This window comes from Schistocerca gregaria, chromosome 2, assembly GCF_023897955.1.
Source record: "Schistocerca gregaria isolate iqSchGreg1 chromosome 2, iqSchGreg1.2, whole genome shotgun sequence".
NCBI classification, from domain to species: Eukaryota; Metazoa; Arthropoda; class Insecta; order Orthoptera; family Acrididae; genus Schistocerca; species Schistocerca gregaria.
The window spans coordinates 144,553,625-144,574,357 of record NC_064921.1 but is presented as its reverse complement, the minus strand read 5'-3'; the positions used below and the strand labels follow the sequence as shown (position 1 = coordinate 144,574,357).

General features: G+C 40.4%; 1 protein-coding gene across 1 annotated transcript in view; it reads left to right on the top strand.

Moving 5' to 3' along the window:
- Positions 1-14,889, top strand: part of LOC126336557 (uncharacterized) — a 145,167-nt gene extending 130,278 nt beyond the window's left edge. Inside the window, exon 3 of the mRNA XM_050000405.1 lies at positions 11,325-14,889. Coding sequence (XP_049856362.1) covers positions 11,325-11,527 — 203 coding nt within the window. The 3' untranslated portion in view covers positions 11,528-14,889. The remainder of the gene's footprint in view (positions 1-11,324) is intronic.
- The last annotated feature ends 5,844 nt before the right edge of the window (positions 14,890-20,733 follow it).

The window sequence follows — 20,733 nt, the reverse complement described above, 5'->3', positions numbered from 1 at the left end:
AATTTATCCATGTTAATGGTGGTTGAACTCTCTGGCTGCGGATTGAATTACTTCAAGAAACACAGCGTCTGGCCACTTGTTAGACAGCTTCATTTATGTCAAGATGCGTTTCAGGCTTTCATCCATATTCAGTTAGCTAATTACAGTTATATCTCCATAAATACAACGTTTTTGTCGACTGAAGTCTGTATTTATGAAGTTATAAATAAATTTCGACGCACGCGGAAGCTGGTAGGCGTGTTCCTGCATCTGAAAGATAATGTCTGTTCAAATTACGTGCTAGTCGCTAAAGAGAGGCGCTAATAGCACCACTACGACGATGAAAATCGGGTTTGCTTTAAACACGCACTGTAACGGTCATAAGCGTAGTTACCTTTAAGATTGGACGAAGTGAGTTAATTTTAGTCAAGAATGCCTTTAAGGCGACAAAGACGCCATTATCAACACCCCACTGAGTTTGAACGAGATCGAGTAATAGGGCTGGAGCACCAATTCTTTTCTCCCAGTAACTCACCGAAAAATCTTAACACAAGCTATAAATAAAAATTTAATTCTAGCACCACTGAGGATGAGGAACCGGGGAATATGAATCACCGACAGGCTTGACTTTAAATTTGCATTAATTGCAACACAACCAGTTAAAACACTAACAATTACGTATTGCAATTGATTAGGTAGGTCACAGCAATAATTTACAGAAAACAGATTAAGGCTTGCAAGGTTAGAAAATTTAAATTCTATGAAAATGAGGGAATAAACAGTTAAACCGGACAACAACTTGGTTCAGATTTGAGTGGTATACATTACAGCACGGGAACACTTTTCGACGAGACAAATCGTAGATCACGGAGAATTAAACAAATTCACTTGTTACGGGAAGCCGGATCAGTTAATTTAATTTCAGAGTGATATTTCAATGGGCTTACTTAAACACTAAAAATCTAGCACCCAACAAAAGGGGCATCATGGAATGGATAACACAACTCTGTTTCACCCTGAACAACTCATCATATAAAAGGGGTTACAAATTGCTTTTAAAAACCATCACTTTGGGATCACATTGGTGATGTAAAACCCACTTAATAAACTCGACTACAATAAGTTACTCTCTTAGGCTAAGCAATATAAAACTGTATATTAGATCAAAGGGAACCTAATGGACCAGTACTGGCCTAAAGCTAGCTTGAGAAATTAAACCCCTCCCTAAAGCTGAGGCAGGTAAAGAAAGGATAAGATTGACCTCTACAAAGTACTAAACTCATTAATTGACCAGAAGCTCCCCCCCCTCTTCCCACCCCCACCCCCCAAAAAAATCGCATGTCAAAACCCCATTTCGCGGGCGTGACAAGTTTTACATAATTCAAAGTATAAAATAGTTATTTAACCAATTAACTAATATCTCACAGAAAACGCGATAAACAAATCACACAAATGCAAATTTAAGTCACATTTATCTTGGTTGCTTGAAGTGCGTCGTGAGTGGTATGGGACGTTCTGGTTATCGATTCAAACAAACCCAGGACTCAACCACAAGACAACAAGAACTCATTTCTAATACATTGGGCTGAGTATTAACACTGAAATGAACCCAACAGCACACAGCGGAAGAAACGGAAGAGGATACTAAAGCATCTGATAGGAACAGTCAACAATAGTCAAGATGAATAACTTCGGCAATATTACTGGATCACCGTTTCAGCGGAAGGTGAATATCAACCATCGCTGAAGAAAGGTGTATGATAGGTCTTACTTTGATTGTTGCACACTCTGACGAATAGCTACCGGTACCGAGACACAGTCTTGCTTCTACACCGGCAAAATAGGGGAAACAGAACTGATAGAATTTCCATGACGTCTTGAATCAGACTCCTCTGTTCAGACCCTAAGCCAGTAACCTTATGGACGCCACGTCCACACTAGACATAGCGTCGACAACCGTTGCACCACCCGCGACCAGTCGCCACCCCGGCCTTCCCGCCCATCCGCAGCTGCCTTGGGATCACTAGTCAAAAAAAGATGGCGCGTGGCAGGAATTGGAATTAACGCTGCAAGCGACATTAAGAGGCAGAGGAATCGAACTGTGAAGAAGACACAGTTCAAGTGCTAAGAAGAGCTGGATGTTCCTCCTGCGACATTGCAAAAATACTTGGCAGGAATGTAGTGGGCCGGCCGCAGTGGCCGAGAGATTCTAGGCGCTACAGTCTGGAACCGCGCGACCACTGCGGTCGCAGGTTCGAATCCTGCCTCGGGCATAGATGTCTGTGATGTCCGTAGGTTTGTTAGGTTTGAGTAGTTCTAAGTTCTAGTGGACTGATGACCTCAGAAGGTAAGTCCCATAGTGCCCAGAGCCATCTGAACCATTTTGAATGTAGTGGCTGTACATGGCTGCTGGCAACGGTTGTTACGGGAATGTACGGTCGTAAGAAGAGCGGGCTCCGGAGGGCCACGTGGCAATACCGAGAGGGAAGACTGTCGTGTTCGGAGTATGGCATCATACTGCATCTGCAGTAGCAATTTGAGCAGTAGCTGGTACAAAAGTGACACAACAGACTATTACAAATCGGTTACTTCAAGGTTAACTCCGAGCCACACGCTCTGCAGCGTACGTTCCACTGACTCCTAACCACCACCGTTTGCGACTTCAGTGGTGTTAAGCGGGAACTCATTGGATGGTACGGTGAAGGTCTGCTGTTTTTTCAGGTGAAAGCTGATTCTGCCTTGGTGCCGTTGATGGCCTGTTATGGTCTGAACTGCGAGTTCATATGAAAGCAGGAGCACTCTCTTACTTACCCCACACTCTGACTGCAAAATCGTACGTCAGTCGGTCGTTCGACCTGTTGTGCTGCCATTCATTAACAGCATTCCAGGGGGTGTCTACCGACAGGTAGGTCGCCCACACATTGCTGTTGTAATGCAGCATGCTCTACAGAGTGTCGACGTGTTGCCTTTGCCTGCCCGATCACAAGATGTGTCTCCAGTCGAGCACATATGGGACATCATCGGACGATAACCCCAGCGTCATCCACAAACATCATTAATCGTACCCGTACTGGCTGATAAAGTTCTAAGGCGCTGCAGTCATGGACTGCGCGGCTGGTCCCGGCGGAGGTTCGAGTCCTTCCTCGGGCATGGATGTGTGTGTTTGTTCTTAGGATAATTTAGGTTACGTAGTGTATAAGCTTAGGGACTGATGACCTTACAGTTAATTCCCATAAGATTTTACACACATTTGAACTCTTTGACTCATAAAGTGTAACAGGCATGGAACTCCACCCCGCAAACTGTAATCTGGCAAGGGTATTCGTTCGTATTTTTACATTCAACATACTGGCGGTTACACCGGTTGTTGATGTCCGCCCCTGGTAGCTGAGTGGTCAGCGTGACGGAATGTCATACCTCACGGCCCGGGTTCGATTCCCGGCTAGGTTGGAGACTTTCTCCACTCAGGGACTGGATGTTGCGTTGTCCTTATCATCATTTCATCCCCTTAGTGACGCAAGTCGCCGACGTGGCGTCAACTCGAAAGACTTGTACAAGGCGAACGGTCTGCCCGACGAGAGGCCCTAGCCACACGGAATTTCCATTACTGGTTATTAACGTACCAGCATTTTACATTTATAATGCCTTATCTATCTCGCGCTTATATTTAGCTGTGATCTTGCAATGTTAATCGCTTAAATACTTGACCTAGACAAATGTATTCCCAAAATTTCATTACTCTACGTTAATTATTTTTTGGTGCTACGATTTTTTTTGTGCCAGAGTATAATGAGGGAATTTGAATACCATCAGAGGTGATCAGTTTAGTTAAAATGTGAATAGACGTAACTTTATGTTGTACAAAGACATGTGCAGTACAAGCTGAAATTCTTAAGGTGCACGCTGACTGAGAAAAGAGAAGGCCATTTTGCCTGTTTTACTTGACATCATCTTAGAGAAGATCAGTAATAATCCACGAGGTATCCAACAGCAGAAGGTGAACATTACTAGACTTGCTAACGCATATGATGTACCATTAATAAGTAGTTCCAAGACAGAATTAATCAGAATGCTACAAAATTATTACAAATTCGCTGAGAAGATAGGGTTACGTATTAATGAAGAAAAGAATGATTATCTGCCCATAAGAAAGAAAATCCAAAGTCATGCATCTTTGGCTGTAGATTGTTTCACTTTCAAGAAAGTTGACCGCTCCAAGTACTTGGATAAGCTTTCTAGCAACAACAACAGAATGGATGTAGAAGCAGATACCCTTCTAGCAATAGCGAGCAAAACGCTTTTTAGTTTTATCAAAATCTTAAGGAAAAGATCACTTAGCACTAATTTCAAAATTCGTTTGTGTCAATCGCATGTTGCACAGGTAACATTACGGGAATTTGAAGTTATAGTAAGTTATTTGGAAATAAAGATGAAGAAATACGGTTAAGATTCGGAAGAAAAATACTAATCAAAACAACATGGAATCGAAAATGAGAAAAAATGAAGAATTACGAGAGCTGTATAAATATATAATACTGTCGAAAAACTAAAGAAGAGAAGGCTGAACTTGGCTGGTCATGTAGCAAAAATGACGGAGAACATATTACATATTATGGCATTCTGCCGGACAATAGATGGAACTAAAAGAAGGGGAAGATTCAGAATAAGAAGACGAAATATCATCAAAGAGGACACAGCTAGAATGAGCATCAGCGCCAAATAGTCAAACAGTGCACTCGATAGAAAGAAATGGAAGAGGCTCGTAAAGCAGGCGTGTGGTCGACAGGGCTCATGCCCCGTGCAAAGTATAAGGGGAATTCAAATGAAATGACGGAGATGGAAAAAAGTAAATAAACTGTTTATCTCAAAAGTAATCGCCATAGCTGTTAATGTATTTATGCAACTGTAAGATAAGACGGTCTGTGCCTTCATGGAAAAATATTTGCGGTTGCCTACATCTACTCGTCCGAAGCAAATCGGCAGCTACGAATGTCTTTCCTATCCCCTATTGTCGCGGTAGATAGACTATGATGGCATCATTTTGAGCCGGAGAGTGAACGTCAAAGCCAGTAGTGGGAGCAAATGGAGTCACCCCAACGATCAGTCTGGAACCGCGCGACCGCTACGGTCGCAGGTTCGAATCCTGCCTCGGGCATGGATGTGTGTGATGTCCTTAGGTTAGTTAGGTTTAAGTAGTTCTAAGTTCTAGGGGACTGATGACCTCAGATGTTAAGTGCCATAGTGCTCAGTCATTTGAACCACCCCGACGAAAATATTCAAAGCCATGCACACCAGCTCAGGGAAAATCAAGATGATCCTTTTCTTTGACTGAGGGGCGCGCTACTCATTGACTTTCTGGAACACGGCGCCACATTTAACGCACAGCGGTACGCGGACACTTCTCAAAAACTGAAGCGTGCTATCAAGTCCAGACTCCCAGGAATGTTGAGAGAGAGCATCATTCTGTTACAGGATAATGCCAGCTCACATGTTGCCAAGGTTGTTTCGACTACGCTGCAGAAGTTTCGGTGGGAAGCCCCTGCACATCCTGCATTCTGTCCCGATCTCTCCCCGTGTGATTTTTTTGGAGCCCTAAAGAAAGACATTCGTGGCCGTCGGTTTGCTTCGGACGAAGAGGTGCTCGCCTCAGTACAATAATACGGGGTATTCAAAAAGTCTCTCCGCACTGTCGTAGGATTGTTAGCAGCGCTTACCGTATGCCGCAATGGTTATACTGAAATGAAACTGTAGTATAGTTGTGCGTTTATTGTTTCGTTGAAAAAATGGGACCCACAATCCGACGTCTAGAAATTGCAATCCAAACTCCTATTTTCACAGACTGAAGTGGTTCCTCATGAATACACAATGGATTTGCAGTGCTCCACATTCGCGAGTTTTGCCATTTCATGTACCCACATAAATGAAACCACGACTCATCAGTGAAAAACATTTCATTAAGAATATCCCTTCCATTTTGTTGAACGAAATTTTTGAACCATTGACAATAATGCAGTTTCTTGCCATGGTCAGTAGTTTTCAGTTCTTGCACGACTATCACTTTGTACGGGAAAAGTTCTAATTTTTTCATTACAGCTGTGTGGGCCGTTCCGACTCTATCATCGATTTCCTGGGCGACTTTTCGTACTGACTTGTTCGGACTCACGAACATTTTATTGAAAATATCGAGTAGTTTATCCTCAGACAAAACGCTAGGACGACCACTCCTCGGTGCATCTGTCACTGAACCCGTACTTCGAAATTTAAGGAAATCTCGCTTAGTATCGCGATGTGGCAGTGTTGTCTCCTGGGAAACTGAATTAAACGTTTGACGAACTGAAACTGTGTATTTAGCGCCAGCTTTGAACACTTGTTCGACTAAAAACACACGTTCTCCAGTGGTTAGTATTTTAACAGTGACAAAAACGAACAAAGGAACTAAATGTCAACGTTCACGTAACCACGTAAGGACACACACCAACAATACCACTGACGCTGGCTGAGATAAACGAAACAGTGGGATGTTGGGAGTCCACTTGAAGGGAAGTAACCCAGGCAGGCGAACAATTGTACTGCACGCGCGGCTAACAATCATACGGCACTGCGGAGAGACTCCTTGAACACCCCGTAGTTCCGTAGGAAAACTCCTGTCGCCTTTGGCACAGTAGTAACAGTTACGGCGATTGCTTTTAAAATAATAAACAGTTTACTTACTTTTTATCCGTCCGTCTCGTTTCCATTTGACTGCCCCTTATAAGTAAAAGCGTCGTGACGCAAATAAAGCTATATAAAAAGTGGCTGGGTGAAGTATTTGTCCGTATATAGACACTGCGCACATTTCATTTCTACTATCACCATCAACCGATACTTTTCGGCAAATATTGGGAGTAAGAATGTCAGCCAGTCTGTAGATGTTTTCCATAAATGTCGGTTTAAGCAACCTGGAAATAGTATTACAGTTCTTTGATGGTTATGTCTGCTTAAGTTGCTTGAACAGACTTGTACCGTCAAGAGAACGTATACGCGACAGCGGAGGAATGAATAGCGTCTGTCGGGCGCGATAACTGAGCACAATAAACAGTACGAGTAAAATCTTCTTGTGGCGATATGCAGGTTTAGACTTACTCATTTACCCATGTATAAACTTTTCCAAGTAAACAATGTTATAATTTCAAATACACATCACGTATGCGTCATCATTGTCATCATCATCATCGTCATCATCATCATCATAATCAGCCAGTTCGATCACCTGATGATGTCGCCTCTTTGAGTCGGCGTGCAAAATAGAATCCCTACAGCTCCTTCTATTTCCACTTGTCGTAAGCTCCCTATTGCCAGTTCAGACCCGCTGTCTTTCTTAAGTCTCTGTTCCAAATGTCCGGTGGTCTTCCCCTTGGTCTTTTATGGTAAATCGGGCTCCAGTTTAGTACTTGATTTGACCATCTGCCATCTTTTCTTCGAGTGACACGACCAGCCCATTGCCATTTCAAGCTATTCACTCTTTCCATTATACCCCTGATCTTTGTTGTCTATCTGATATCAACTGCTTTCTTCCTGCCTTTCTTTTTCTGTAGCCCAACATTGATCTTCCCATTCCTGTTTGGGTTACTCTTAGGTTTATAACAATGAATTTATTTAATGTTCATGTCTCACAGCCATAAGTTATTACTGATAGTATACCTAGTCAAAAATTGTTCTCTCAGCTGATACCTTACTCTTCAAAACCAAAGAATATCTTCAATAAGCTTGCCAACAGGCTTTATTACGTCGAAATATCTCTGGTTTTCGGTCTCCATTCATATTTCCAAGTTGACCCAGATTGACATATTCTGTAAACCTTTGCAGACATCCAGAATGAGTTTTTCACTCTGCAGCGGAGTGTGCGCTGATATGAAACTTCCTGGCAGATTAAAACTGTGTGCCCGATCGAGACTCGAACTCGGGACCTTTCCCTTTTGCAGACATGTACTTCCAACAGATATATTTCCCTCCGGTACCCATTCACTCGTCACGATCATGGGATTATCACAGTTCATTTTTCGGCCAGCTTCAGAGAAGACAAACAAATGTTCGTTAGCCACAATCTGAAGCTGTTCTACACGATTTGCAAATAGAACAGTATCATCAGCGAACCTCAGGTTATTTAATTTCTTTTCCAGAATTTGGATTTCCTTTGTTTTCCAATCCAATCTAGACAGCCCTTTTTCTGTGACTGCTGAAACTAGTTTTCGAGATACAGAGCATGTATGCATAGTGAGACATAGGTTAATAACACAGGGGTGTTCATAATGTCCCACTATAACTTCGAAAACGTCCTTAAAGTCCGTCTATAATTTGCAAAAAATTGTAACTGCTTCAGATATAGAGCTCTGGTTTGTTGTAAAACGTTTAGTGGCTCTGATTTTTTCATTCTATGTCATAATTTCAATGCGTACTCCATTTGTCGACTGTAGGACATCAAAGTGATATTCGAATTCTGCCTATATTGGGGTCAGAGTTGCAGTATCAGCAGTTCTGATTACTTCAGTGATACATGCATGAACGGTAGCAATGTCATAGACTGGTGTTGTGTACACACAATTCTTGGCTTAGTCCCGCAAAAAGAAGTCCAATGGCGTGACCCTGGGAAGGCATGCAGGGTATGCGATTGGACCATCACAGCCCATCCACCTCTCAGGAAAGCTGGACAGTTGATCTTGGTTCCTGCAGTTCGGATGAAGCACGACTAATTGACTTCTGCGGGCTGCGTTGAAATACACCTTGCACTCTGTCAACACGTGATTGAGACACAGGGTGATGTCCACTTCCAGAAAAGTCTTCGACACATCCTGTTCTTTAAAGTTTTTTAACTGCTTCATTCTGTTTGTTTTTATCAGTGGTGACCTCCCCTACTGGCTTCGATAATTCTGCACTACTTTGACGCAGATTTGTGTTCTGCATACCAGATAACACACGGCACCTTCTCCTGGACTGCCGCTATTTTACTGCACTCCAAATCAAATCTGCAACAAAGGGCAAAGGCGAAAACAGCCTTTGAGAGCTGCCAAACGGTTTGCAACAACAACAAAATTTTTGCATTCCCTCGGCTCCGAGAGCTCCGGAACCTGTACAGAATATTGGAATAGAGATCAACATAAACATCAGTTCCGTCCTTTTTATTGCTCATGAAAAACACACATTGCATGTGGTACCACCATACAGCGAGACCTCCAGAGGTGGTGGTCCAGTCTGCTGTACCCACAGGTACATCTAATGCCCAGTAGCACGTCCTCTTGCACTGATGCATGCCTGTATTCGTCGTGGCATACTACCCACAAGTTCATCAAGGCACTGTGGGTCCAGATTGTCCCACTCCTCAACGACGATTCGGCTTAGATCCCTCAGAGTTGCTGGTCGGTCACGTCGTCGATTAACATCCCTTTTCCAGCTATCCCAGGCCTGTTCGAAAGGGTTCATGTCTGCAGAACATGCTGGCCACTCTAGTCGAGTGATGTCGTTATCCTGAATGAAGTCTTTCACAAGATGTGAACGATGGGGGCGCGAATTGTCGTCCATGAAGACGAACGCCTCGCCTATATGCTGCCGATATGGTTGCACGATCGATCGGAGGATGGCATTCACGTATCCTACAGCCGTTACGACGCCTTCCATGACCACCAGCAGCGTACATCGGCCCCACATAATGCCACCCCAAAACAGCAGGCAACCTCCACCTTGCTGCACTCGCTGGACAGTGTGTCTAAGGCGTTAAGCCTGACCGAGTTGCCTCCAAACAGGTCTCCGACGATTGTCTGCTTGAAGGCATAGGCGACACTCATCGGTGAAGAGAACGTGATGCCATTCCTGAGCGGTCCATTCGGCATGTTGTTGGACCCTTCTGTACCGCGCTGACTGGTGTCGTGGTTGCAAAGATTGACCTCGCCATAGACGTCGAGAGTGAAGTTGCACATAATGCAGCCTATTGTGCACAGTTTGTCGTAACACGACCTCCTGTGACTGCAGGAAAAGCAATAATTGTGACATTGCTGTCAGGATTTCTCCGAGCCTTAATCCGTAGATAGGGGTCATCCACTGCAGTAGTAGCCCTTGGACTGCCTGAGCGAGGCATGTCATCGACAGTTCCTGTCTCTCTCCATATCCTCCATGTCCTAACAACATTGCTTTATGGTTCAAATGGCTCTGAGCACTATGCGACTTAACTTCTGAGGTCATCAGTCACCTAGAACATAGAACTACTTAAACCTAACTAACCTAAGGACATCACACACATCCATGCCCGAGGCAGGATTCGAACCTGCGACCGTAGCGGTCGCGCGGTTCCAGACTGTAGCGCTTAGAACCGCTCGGCCACTCCGACCGGCCAGTATTGCTTTAGTTCACTCCGAGACACCTGGACACTTCCCTTATTGAGAGCCCTTCCTGGCACAAAGTAACAATGTGGACGCGATCGAACCGCGTTATTGACCGTCTAGGCATGGTTGAACTACAGCCAACATGAGCTGTGTACCTCCTTCCTAGTGGAATGACTGGAACTGAACGACTGTCGGACCCAGTGTTATAAGTGTGTGTGTGTGTGTGTGTGTGTGTGTGTGTGTGTGTTTGTGCTTGTGGTTGTGGTTGTGGTTGTAACTATTTTGTGTCTTGCTAAATCTGATAGCAGAGATGTCAGTTGTTTGATAAATGTCGTACTCATGTACAGACCATTACAGTTTAAAATTCTGCTGGTTTTCTTGGTATGCACTTCTTTAATGTGTCCTATAATATTCATGTTTATTATTTTGTAGATGCGTCTGACTTTCCTTTTCACTAACTATTTTTTCGGTCAGGAGGAAATGCCACATACTGCATACATAACTAGATGAGGAAAAGAAGAATCACAAAAGTTTTCTTATATCTGCAGTGCTAGTTTCAGTGCTGTGTATACAATATAAATAAAAAGTTTCTCTGAAGTCTATCAGGAAATTCATTATCGTTTTTTATTAACTCATTGTGCACCCTCTTAAGTAGCACATTGTTTAAAGTCTATTAATCTGCTATGGGTGGCTGCTGACGCAATGAAAACCTTCATTTGTGTACTAGCAGCTACTACTCCGTATTACATTCTATCCAGTAACTGAATGATTGTCCCTTACGCAAATTTTTGGAAGCATATCCTTTAGGAAAAATAAAATGCAGACTGACTTTGATAATTCCTACCAAACTTCACGTGACTTTTATGTAAAATAATGATACAAATAGGGAACACTATTTAACTTTATGTAGTCGTTTGATTCACTTACAATTGCACAATATCTCACGCTACTCAACTGTTCAGTTATTGTACACTCTGTTCCCTTTTTTTGCAGATAAGCCAGAGAAGCGCATCATTCGAACTTGCGGATGGGATGACTCAAACTACCAAAATGCTTGCTATCACCGTTCTGGGTTTGGTGGTCGACAGGAAGTGTGTTCATGTGACAAGCCTCTTTGCAACTCCGCTCCATTATCTTTCACTAGTGCAAGTACTATGGCTGTACTTGTGTTCAATATTGCCAGATTTTTATTCTGAACTTAGTGCTATTGACTACAGAACAGCAAATAATCATTATACCCACAACAACAATATGGTTCTTTCACCACATGTGGGACATTCTGTTTGTAAGCAAAATATGCTTCTTCATCTTTGATGAAAATTTTGTTTGTGAAAAGCATGTTTCCCTCTTTACTGCCTTCATCTTACAAACTGTGCATATTTATTGTTACAAATTTATTATCTTCATGGGAACATGTTTGCACAAAACCATTATTTTCATTTCCAATAGTGATGCACAAACCTATTTTTAAACCCAAAAATAAAAAAAAGCAACAGTGCATTATTTTTATATTGGTTTTTTGCAGTTGGTTACATTTTGAACTTATGCTTTTCTGATGCATTTATTCAACAGAAGGTAACTGTAATTTTACGACACACCATTTCATGTCATTTTGTGACCTTTTTACTAGAATATTCTTGCTCTGTAATTTTGTATATGACCTCGGCCCACACAGGATTATACTTTACAGCCACATGAAAAATACCTTAGTGAATAAACTGTACTCAGATATTACACATTATCTCCAAGATATCATACAATTTTGCTGCTTCACTGAATTTATAAAGAAAATGAAATACCACATCACAGCTAGCATTGATATTATAGAGAAATCTTCACGAATATGTTCTGTTTTATATATAATGCAAAAATGACTTTTTACAATAAATTTCCAATCTGCAAATTTCATTTTAATACAAACTTTTATTTTAGTCAACTGCACTACTAAAGATTACTAAGTGCAGGAAAAAATAATTCAAAGCCAGCTTGGCATTATAGCAATTAGAAAAAGTGACTTAATGCAGGGAATCTGCAGACTGAATTTTGGTCATTACACCAATTCTTCTGTGTTCAAAAATAACCTGCCTTGTCCAGTAGATTATATGTGTTGTGAGTGAGTGGCATTCATTGTTAATAGGACAATAACATTATTCACCAATGTAATAAAACAGATCAATAAAGTTGAAATTTATGTCAAAATAATGGATTGTAAATGTTATGAAACAATTTATCTATAGGGGAATATGTTATTAGTGACTACATTCTGTAATGTTGGTAAAGCTGATTCATATCCTGCTTTACAAAGGAATTACAGATATCTTAGATTTGTTGATGTTATGAAATGCTTGAAACAATTTTATCGAAACAAAAATGCTCACTTTGTTGCTACTTGTGTAACACTAATCATATACATCTGCAGTGAGTTGTTTTTATTGTTTATTTTGTTTGACATATTAATATTTAGGTGATGTACAATCAACTCTCATTACAAAGAAAAGAGTTAATTGCAGGACAGCTGTACACTGAAATAATACTTGTTTCATGAAATTCATACTGTGTCATAGAGTGCCCTTGACCTCTTATTGCAGATGAAATCTCTGCATCAGTAAGTTACACATAACTGTTTTATGTGAAACGATTTAACTATAGGTAAGAAATCTTCGCTTAGTGGTGTAGATTAATAAAGTGTAATGATAAAACACCTGCTAAAACTAAAATGACAAAATTTTAAATCTGAGATGTTCAGTAATGATTATTTTGATGGTGTTCAGTCATATTATATATTATATTTAAATTGAATAATAGCTATGTGCCAATTATTGTCTATTTCTCATGTTTTGTATCATTGTCTTATTACAAATAATGTATAACAGACAAAGGTATAAGGATGGAGTTTGTCTTAAACTAAGGCTCAGTCACCAAGACATTCTCCAACATTTTGGATTTTCATATGTGGCATTCCTTTTCGTCCATGAAATTCAACCTTTCCTCTGCACTTCACCAGGAGACAGACCATTCAATCATCCATAATATATTGTAAATTAAGCAGAATCTTTGAATAGTTTTATCATCATATCACAGTGGTTTCTGTTGATGCTCTAGAAGTGAACAGTACAAAAAGGATGAGAATTCAAACCTACATCTATGAATTAATTTATGTTGTCTGTTGACTAACATGCATGATATAGAAAGAAGTTAAACTATATTGTAAGAACTGTTTTATCTGCCATCATGCCCCTAATTTTTTTTAATGAAAAATGATGCAAACATTTGACCTTGTAATGAAAATTTGACTACAAACTCGTTTACTTACAAGGGAAAACAGACAAACTAGAAATGAAATAAGATATTTATTGTATAACACCAACTGTCAATGAAATAACAAAGAATGTATAGTTCACATTTCAGTGAATTTTCTACAGCGAATAATATAAAATGTTTTACAACTGTATTGTTTTAAAAATATTACATGCAAAACCGTGAAAAATCCAAGGTGCAAGAGGACTGTAGGACAAAAATAATGAATTGTCATTAATTGTGGACAAATAATCTGCAGAGAAAATCATGAAATATCTGTAAAACTTTCCTCAGAACATAATACACAAAGCATTTAGTTTTATTGAATATTTTCATCTGCTGCTAACCATCAACTGTTGCAAACATCATAAGAATTTAAGCACTGGTATTTCATAGCTCTCATTACTGAAAAACCATGTGAAATAGATTTACAACTTCATCTGGATCTGTCTATCAATTTAACAGTCATTAAAGTGACTAGATTTTAAACTTCAATATGGAAGGGATAGGTTGCTGCTCCCCACATAGAGGAGGTGTTGAGTCACAGACTGGCAGAATATTGAAGTTTCCGGACAAATTTCTTCTCTCACAATAGAAAACACAAACACCTTCACACAAGCACAACTCACTCACACATGGCTACTGTCTCTGGGCCCAATGCTCAGAGACTGTGGTTATTTTTGTGTGATTTGTGCTTGTGTGAATGTGTGTGTGCTTTCTGTTTTGAAGGAAGGACTTTGTTGGAAAGCTCTAATGATTTAACCTGTCTGTGGCTCAGAACCTTCTCTAAGTAGTGAGTAGCAATCTATCCTTCCAATATTGTTATTCCATCCTGGATTTTCCATTGTTAGATTATAAACTTATTATTTTCAATGAAATATTTGCCACATAGTACTACAATTCTCAGTAATGCACAGATTTATTTCAGTTCTTAGTGTGAATGAAAATCTTTTCTTACTTGTACAATAGTTAGGAAACTAAAATTAAAATTCTGACAATTTGGGATCTCAGAGCTGTGAAAATTTCTTCCAAACAGAAATTTTTGACAGATCTCCAGTGTCAGCCATACGTCTTACGAAATAATCTGAAAACATTATATAAGTGTCATCTTGACTTCTGTTCAACAAAATATTTAGCTTATGTTATATTGTAGTTGTTGTATAGATAACAATAATAATAGTGGGCCCAGATATTCTGGATTGTAAGAAATATAATATATAGAGAGTGATAAATTTTTGTGATAATAAAAAACTTCCCTCGATCTTTTCATTTCACCAAACAGATAAAACGCCTGATTTCTGTATATCACTCTTTGGTTGAGTGAAAAACAGTTACATTTTGCATGTTATTAGAAGAAGAGGTGACCCAAAACACATAAGGTAGGTGTATTGTAACATGAGGGGAAAACAGAAATAATCCTAGTTCCCAGAGAAAAGAAGGAGTTCAGATATGTGCAAACTGGTGCACATGTAACCAGGTCGATACTCTAACATGATTAAAGGTAATCACTTTTAAGGTACAACTTATCCTACTGTAACAAAAGTCTTCTGCTTTTGAATTTATGCTATTATTTAATCATAAATTGATATCTTTCTCACATCCAAGAAGAGCTGCTAATTTTAGACTGAGAGTTATTTTGCTTTCATATAACCCAGCTGCAGCTTATCCACTGTTATGGACCTTTGTTATTTATAGGAGAAATTTTGGCGTAGTGCTCCACTATTAGCAGTGTAACTCTGCTGGCTCCTTTTGACACCAGGTAAATACTTACTCTAACACTAAGCAGTGCCCTCAGTTTGTGATTCTTGAAACTAGGAGAAAACTGAAGTACATTTGTCTAAGAATATTGGTGCAAAACTTGTTAACGGTTTATGAAACTGTTTTAATAACATTTTTTGAATATTTATGCGCAAAACAAATGGGGACATGTCCCAATTTATTTAAAATAGTGTAATCTATTATAGCACATCTTTCAACAACCAATATATCTCTGCGGGATAGGACCATACCCTGACGAACATGATTTTCTTTTTCCTATAACTTTTCTGATGATCCAGATGCAGAAGAGCAAAACACATCAATAAAAGTATTGTTTTACCTGCAACCAAGACTGTTTTCCTTATGAAATAGTATAGAACACTTCTGGAGTAGTCGAAGCTGCCGTAGAGTAACAGAATATATGCTCCTCAACTATACCTGATAATTCCCCATCTTGATCTCGCTCCATGTTCGAAATTTCCGTCAACTTAAATAACTCCCTAGCTTGTCTCGTCTGACTCTTAGTCCACATTCAAACACATATTCAAAACACCTCACATGCAGGCACATAAAATATTACTAAACCCATCCATAATAATTTCGACTCTGCATAAAGGCTGATAGAGCCACAGGATGTGGAGCAAAATCCACATGAACCAGAGAAAGCTGATACATCACATACATGGGTTATTTAAACCGCGACATCAGAAGTTCTATGACTAATGTGGATTTGTGTCTCTAGAATTTTTATTACAAAACAGCCTAATTTTAATTTTCGAAAATTTACTTCTCTGTTTGCTCTATGAGCATTACGTTAGGCAAATGTTTTAAAAATAGTCATAAAAATTTAAAAGTGTAAGACTTATTCCTGACTACATAACAAAGTCTCCAATCACTGTCGTGATCCTGGCATGGGTATGCCAGAAATGTACCACCCAACTGCCTACGCCTTTAGCTAAGTAACCTGTCCCAGTTTGTAGGTGTCCAATGAAGACTTTAAACTATCATTTGTTCAGCAACGATTTCTTTAACAGGCTAAATTATGACCGTACAGACTTCAAAAGAATAGTGGCAGAGCAGATGAGATAATCATGTGATCAAAAGTATCCAGACATCTGGCTGAAAATGACTTATAAGTTCGTGGCGTGCTCCATCGGTAGTGCTAGAATTCAATACGGTGTTGACCCACCCTTAGCCTTGATGAGAGCATCCACTCTCGCAGGCATACGTTCAATCTGGTTCTGGGAGGTTTCTTGGGGAATGGCAGCCCATTCTTCACACAGTGCTGCAGTGAGGAGAGTAATCGATGTCGGTGGTTGAGGCCTGGCATTAAGTCGGCGTTCCAAAACATCTCAAAGGTGTTCTATAGGATTTAGGCTAGGACTCTGTGCAGGCCAGTCCATTACAGGGTTGTTAACTGTCGTGTAACCACTCCACCACAAACCGTGCATTATGAACAGGTTCTCGATCGCGTTGAAAGATGCAGTCGCCGTCCCCGAATTGCTTTTCAACAGTGGGAAACAAGAAGTAGCTCAAAACGTCGATATAGGCCTGTGCTGCGATAGTGCCACGCAAAACAACAAGGGGTGCAAGTCCCCTCCATGAAAAACGCAACCACACCATAAGGCCGTGTCCTACGTGAGCGACATCTGTGTCACTGCCTGTCTCCTGCTGCAACTGGCGACGTTGGAATTCAAACGTGTTTGAATCTTGTCGCTGCAGCATGCATGACAGAGAGCGACAGCCTTGTGTCTTCTCGGCAAAGCAGGGGAGCGGACGCGACGGCAGCTATGAATTACTTAACATCCGATTTTAAGAAAACTATTCGGTGAAAAAATTTGATTCTTTCGCAACCTATAGCTTGATATCTTTAAACGATAACGGTCTGAATTTATTTTCGTTATTCTTCATAGTTACTGTGCCGCATGAAATTGAGTACATGGCTGCACGAAATTTTTAAGAATTTGCAGGGGTAAAATCACACTGTGTAGACTTTCCGTGTAGCTCATTTAAGGCCATACATTATTGCATAGGAAATTTTACCAATATGTCTAAATGTATTTAAAGTTGAGACTGGAATTATATCTCTTTTCATTCTTGAGAAATTGGTTGTTATATCCGCGGACGAGTCGCTCCCGGCGCGTCCGAACCTTTCCTGCGCTTCGGGAATCAAGTGGTCGTAAAAAACGTCGTATCTCATGAACAGTTCAAGATATCGAAACGACGAATTTCGGAAATAACAACGCTCAGAAAGCACTATTTTATCATATGAATAACACTCGATACGTTTTTGTAAACGCATGGGCAGAGCGAAAACAAAGACTCCCTATAACTTACACCATGAGGTTTTGTCCAAATTTTCATACCCAAACAAAGGGAGAGAAACAGTTAAACTGGGTATCAAAGTGACCAGCATGATGTCTAGTTTGGCGTGAAAATATTTAACTGCTTTGAAGTAATCAGGGTAATTAACGAAAACTTAATTAATAAGCTGAGGAAAAAGTGAAATATTTCACGGAAAGCTGCTGTAAATGCTGTGCCAAAAATTTCATCTGTTCAAGACCTAGCTATTTTGCACATGAAAAGATACATTGGTGCGGTACTTAAATGTCAAAAAGGTTTCCTTCGAAACAAGTACGTTAGGAAAGGCAAACAAGGAGTCAGTAAGAACATGCTTTCTGAATAAAACTTGAAATTAAATCAGTCAAACATTTTATGAAATGATATGTGTAAAAGAAATAAGTAGATCAGAGAAACATTCTACGTGCCTTTGAATGCTGCTCGAAATCATGAACAGAAGATAAGGTGCACCAAACGTTTCACTAATGTTTTTTATTTCATACTTTTAGATAAATCACTACACAAAACATTTGCTTTCTTTTAAAAAAAATTGTAAGCTTTACAGATTATTTAGAGTAACTGAAACGCTTGGCCTTAACATCGACTGCTGATGAATTACTTTCGCAACATCAAATATCTGTAAAATTTCATGGTTCATTGTAATTTATTAGGAATTAAATGTGTGTGATATACTGGGACAGGTATGAAGATCAGGTTCTTTGGCAAGACCTCAAAAATATACTCAGCGAAGCACTGTGAAAAGTATACATAAAACTTAGTATACAGAATTGTAACTGAGTCAGTAAAAATGTAAAAACAGGCCAGAATCGAACCCAGGACATTTTCCTATCACATAACCATAAACTGCATATGCTACCCATACGCCACAACTAGCTTTAGTTCACTGGTATCAATCTGTATACTTATTTTTGATTTAGTGTAGTTATTCATGTTGTAGTCATTCCTGTGCATTTATTGGCTGTTAAAAGTTCTTGATCATGTAAAAAAAAAAAAACATTCGTGTTTAATTTATTAATGAGACAGTCGTATGCTCCTCTTCTCATTCGATGAATTTGTCTGGTGATCTTTGTAGTTGATGATATTTAAGAAATTCGCTGTGGAGATTGTAAATTTCATATACAGCATTCCTTTTCGCTTTATTTTCTTAGTAAACCTAATTCTGTAGCCTTGCTCTCCAGCTACAGTATTCTACAGGTTAGGGACGCCATTTTATAGAAACAGCTGGTTGGCTCTAAGCAGCCATCTTGTAGCGCGACATGGTCGCTCGCACGCAGGACATCCAAGCTTTTCGCTTGATGCTCCTGCTTGTCGCTGGAGTGTCACGTATCCAGAAGTCGCTCGCTGTCACTCGCTTCTGATGCTCACGTAGAACACGGCCCTCTCACGATGTCTAATGACTACTGAGGTCGCTAATGTGGAGTACGTGGCAGTAGGTGGCAGCACAATGCATCTAATATGAAAAACGTACGTTTTTGGGGGTGTCCAGATACTTTTTATCACATAGTCTATGTAAAAGCTATCATAAGGTCTATTGTTTATTATAAATCCTCACTCAAAACGAGCGTAGTCGTTGCACTGGAGCATGACATTAACATGTTTAATAATATCCTATTCACTGACAGATTATCACTAGAACAAGAAGCAGTTACGAGTAACTAAGATGGCGGGGGTCAAGGCAAGGACAGAGAGGCAGGTAACTATATTATTAGCACACTGATCCATTTCTGCGGTCTTACGACAGTGACTCCCAAAAATTTAGTTCTTAAAATTATGCATGCCAGGATTGCTTCTTCCGCCTGTTCATTAACACTTTAACGTTTACTGAGTACATTGCGATCTACACACACCGAAGCCGAGCGCAGATCTTACCATTTTTTAACAGCGTCTTTTTGTTGTCTGTCAGTGTTGCTGTTGGCGGCCACTGTGTCAAACGATGGCTGTGAATCCCTTAAAGTTACCTATCGCAAACTATCCATCATTCTCCAGTTGGAGCTGCAAAGTGAAATGACTACTACTCGCACCGAATTGTGAGAGCATAATTCGAAGTGATTCTCCATTGGCAGCGCATGAAGAGTCTTCTTATTTCCTCCTATCTTCCCTCGTAACATGCGCTCCTTTTTCGAAAGCCAATCCTAGTCTCTTATGAGAAATCATCAATGAAAAGTGTCCATTCCCTTAAACCGTCCTCCCACTCCTCAATAATTTTCCAAAACTACTACGTCAGATCAGGCTGACCAATGAAATTCCCGTATTTTCGCGCCCAGATACCTACGGCTAAGGAAAGGAATGTGTTTCGTCCCTGTACTGTCGGTGTCTCAAAGGAGTGCATTAAGATGTTGTTTCCTACGACCCTCCTAAGATCTGTTTCATATATACATATATGAAGGGCCAGCTACAGGTATTTTTGGTATAATAAAGTAGCAGTCTCACACTTCTAGAATCGTCACACCTCAAATACCTTGTTCCGCCGAGAGTATAGAACTATAAATACCTCTAGCTTTCGCAGAGCCACCACAGAATCCACCGGTATATTCCTCTCCTATCGGCAGACTGGAGCCGTCTTTACTGCATTATGCGCCCAAGGCTCATTGCTGCCCACTTTCCGGGACCTTTACTGTACTTAACAACGCGCTCAGCGCAGAAGAACACGTTAGGAACATGGGAGCGGCTGTCATCCCGTGCAGAATTCTGACGGCGTTACCTGCTGTCTGCATTGTGTCGGCTCGCACGGGCGTCCCCTCACCGTAATCAGTACTCACAACAGCCTTCGCCGAAAGCTGTCCTACCTGGCGTCGGCATCACCTTTCACAGCCTGCGTTAAATTACTGGTATCCTTCGCCTCGCTTTGCTCTGCCATCTGTCTGCGAAATTGCCAGCCCAACCAAATGTAATTCTCAAGAAATAAAAGTACTTCGCTATCGGATCATCTTTCATAAAAAAAAGGGTATTTTCAAATCAAATTAATTCGATCTACGTATCACTTTAT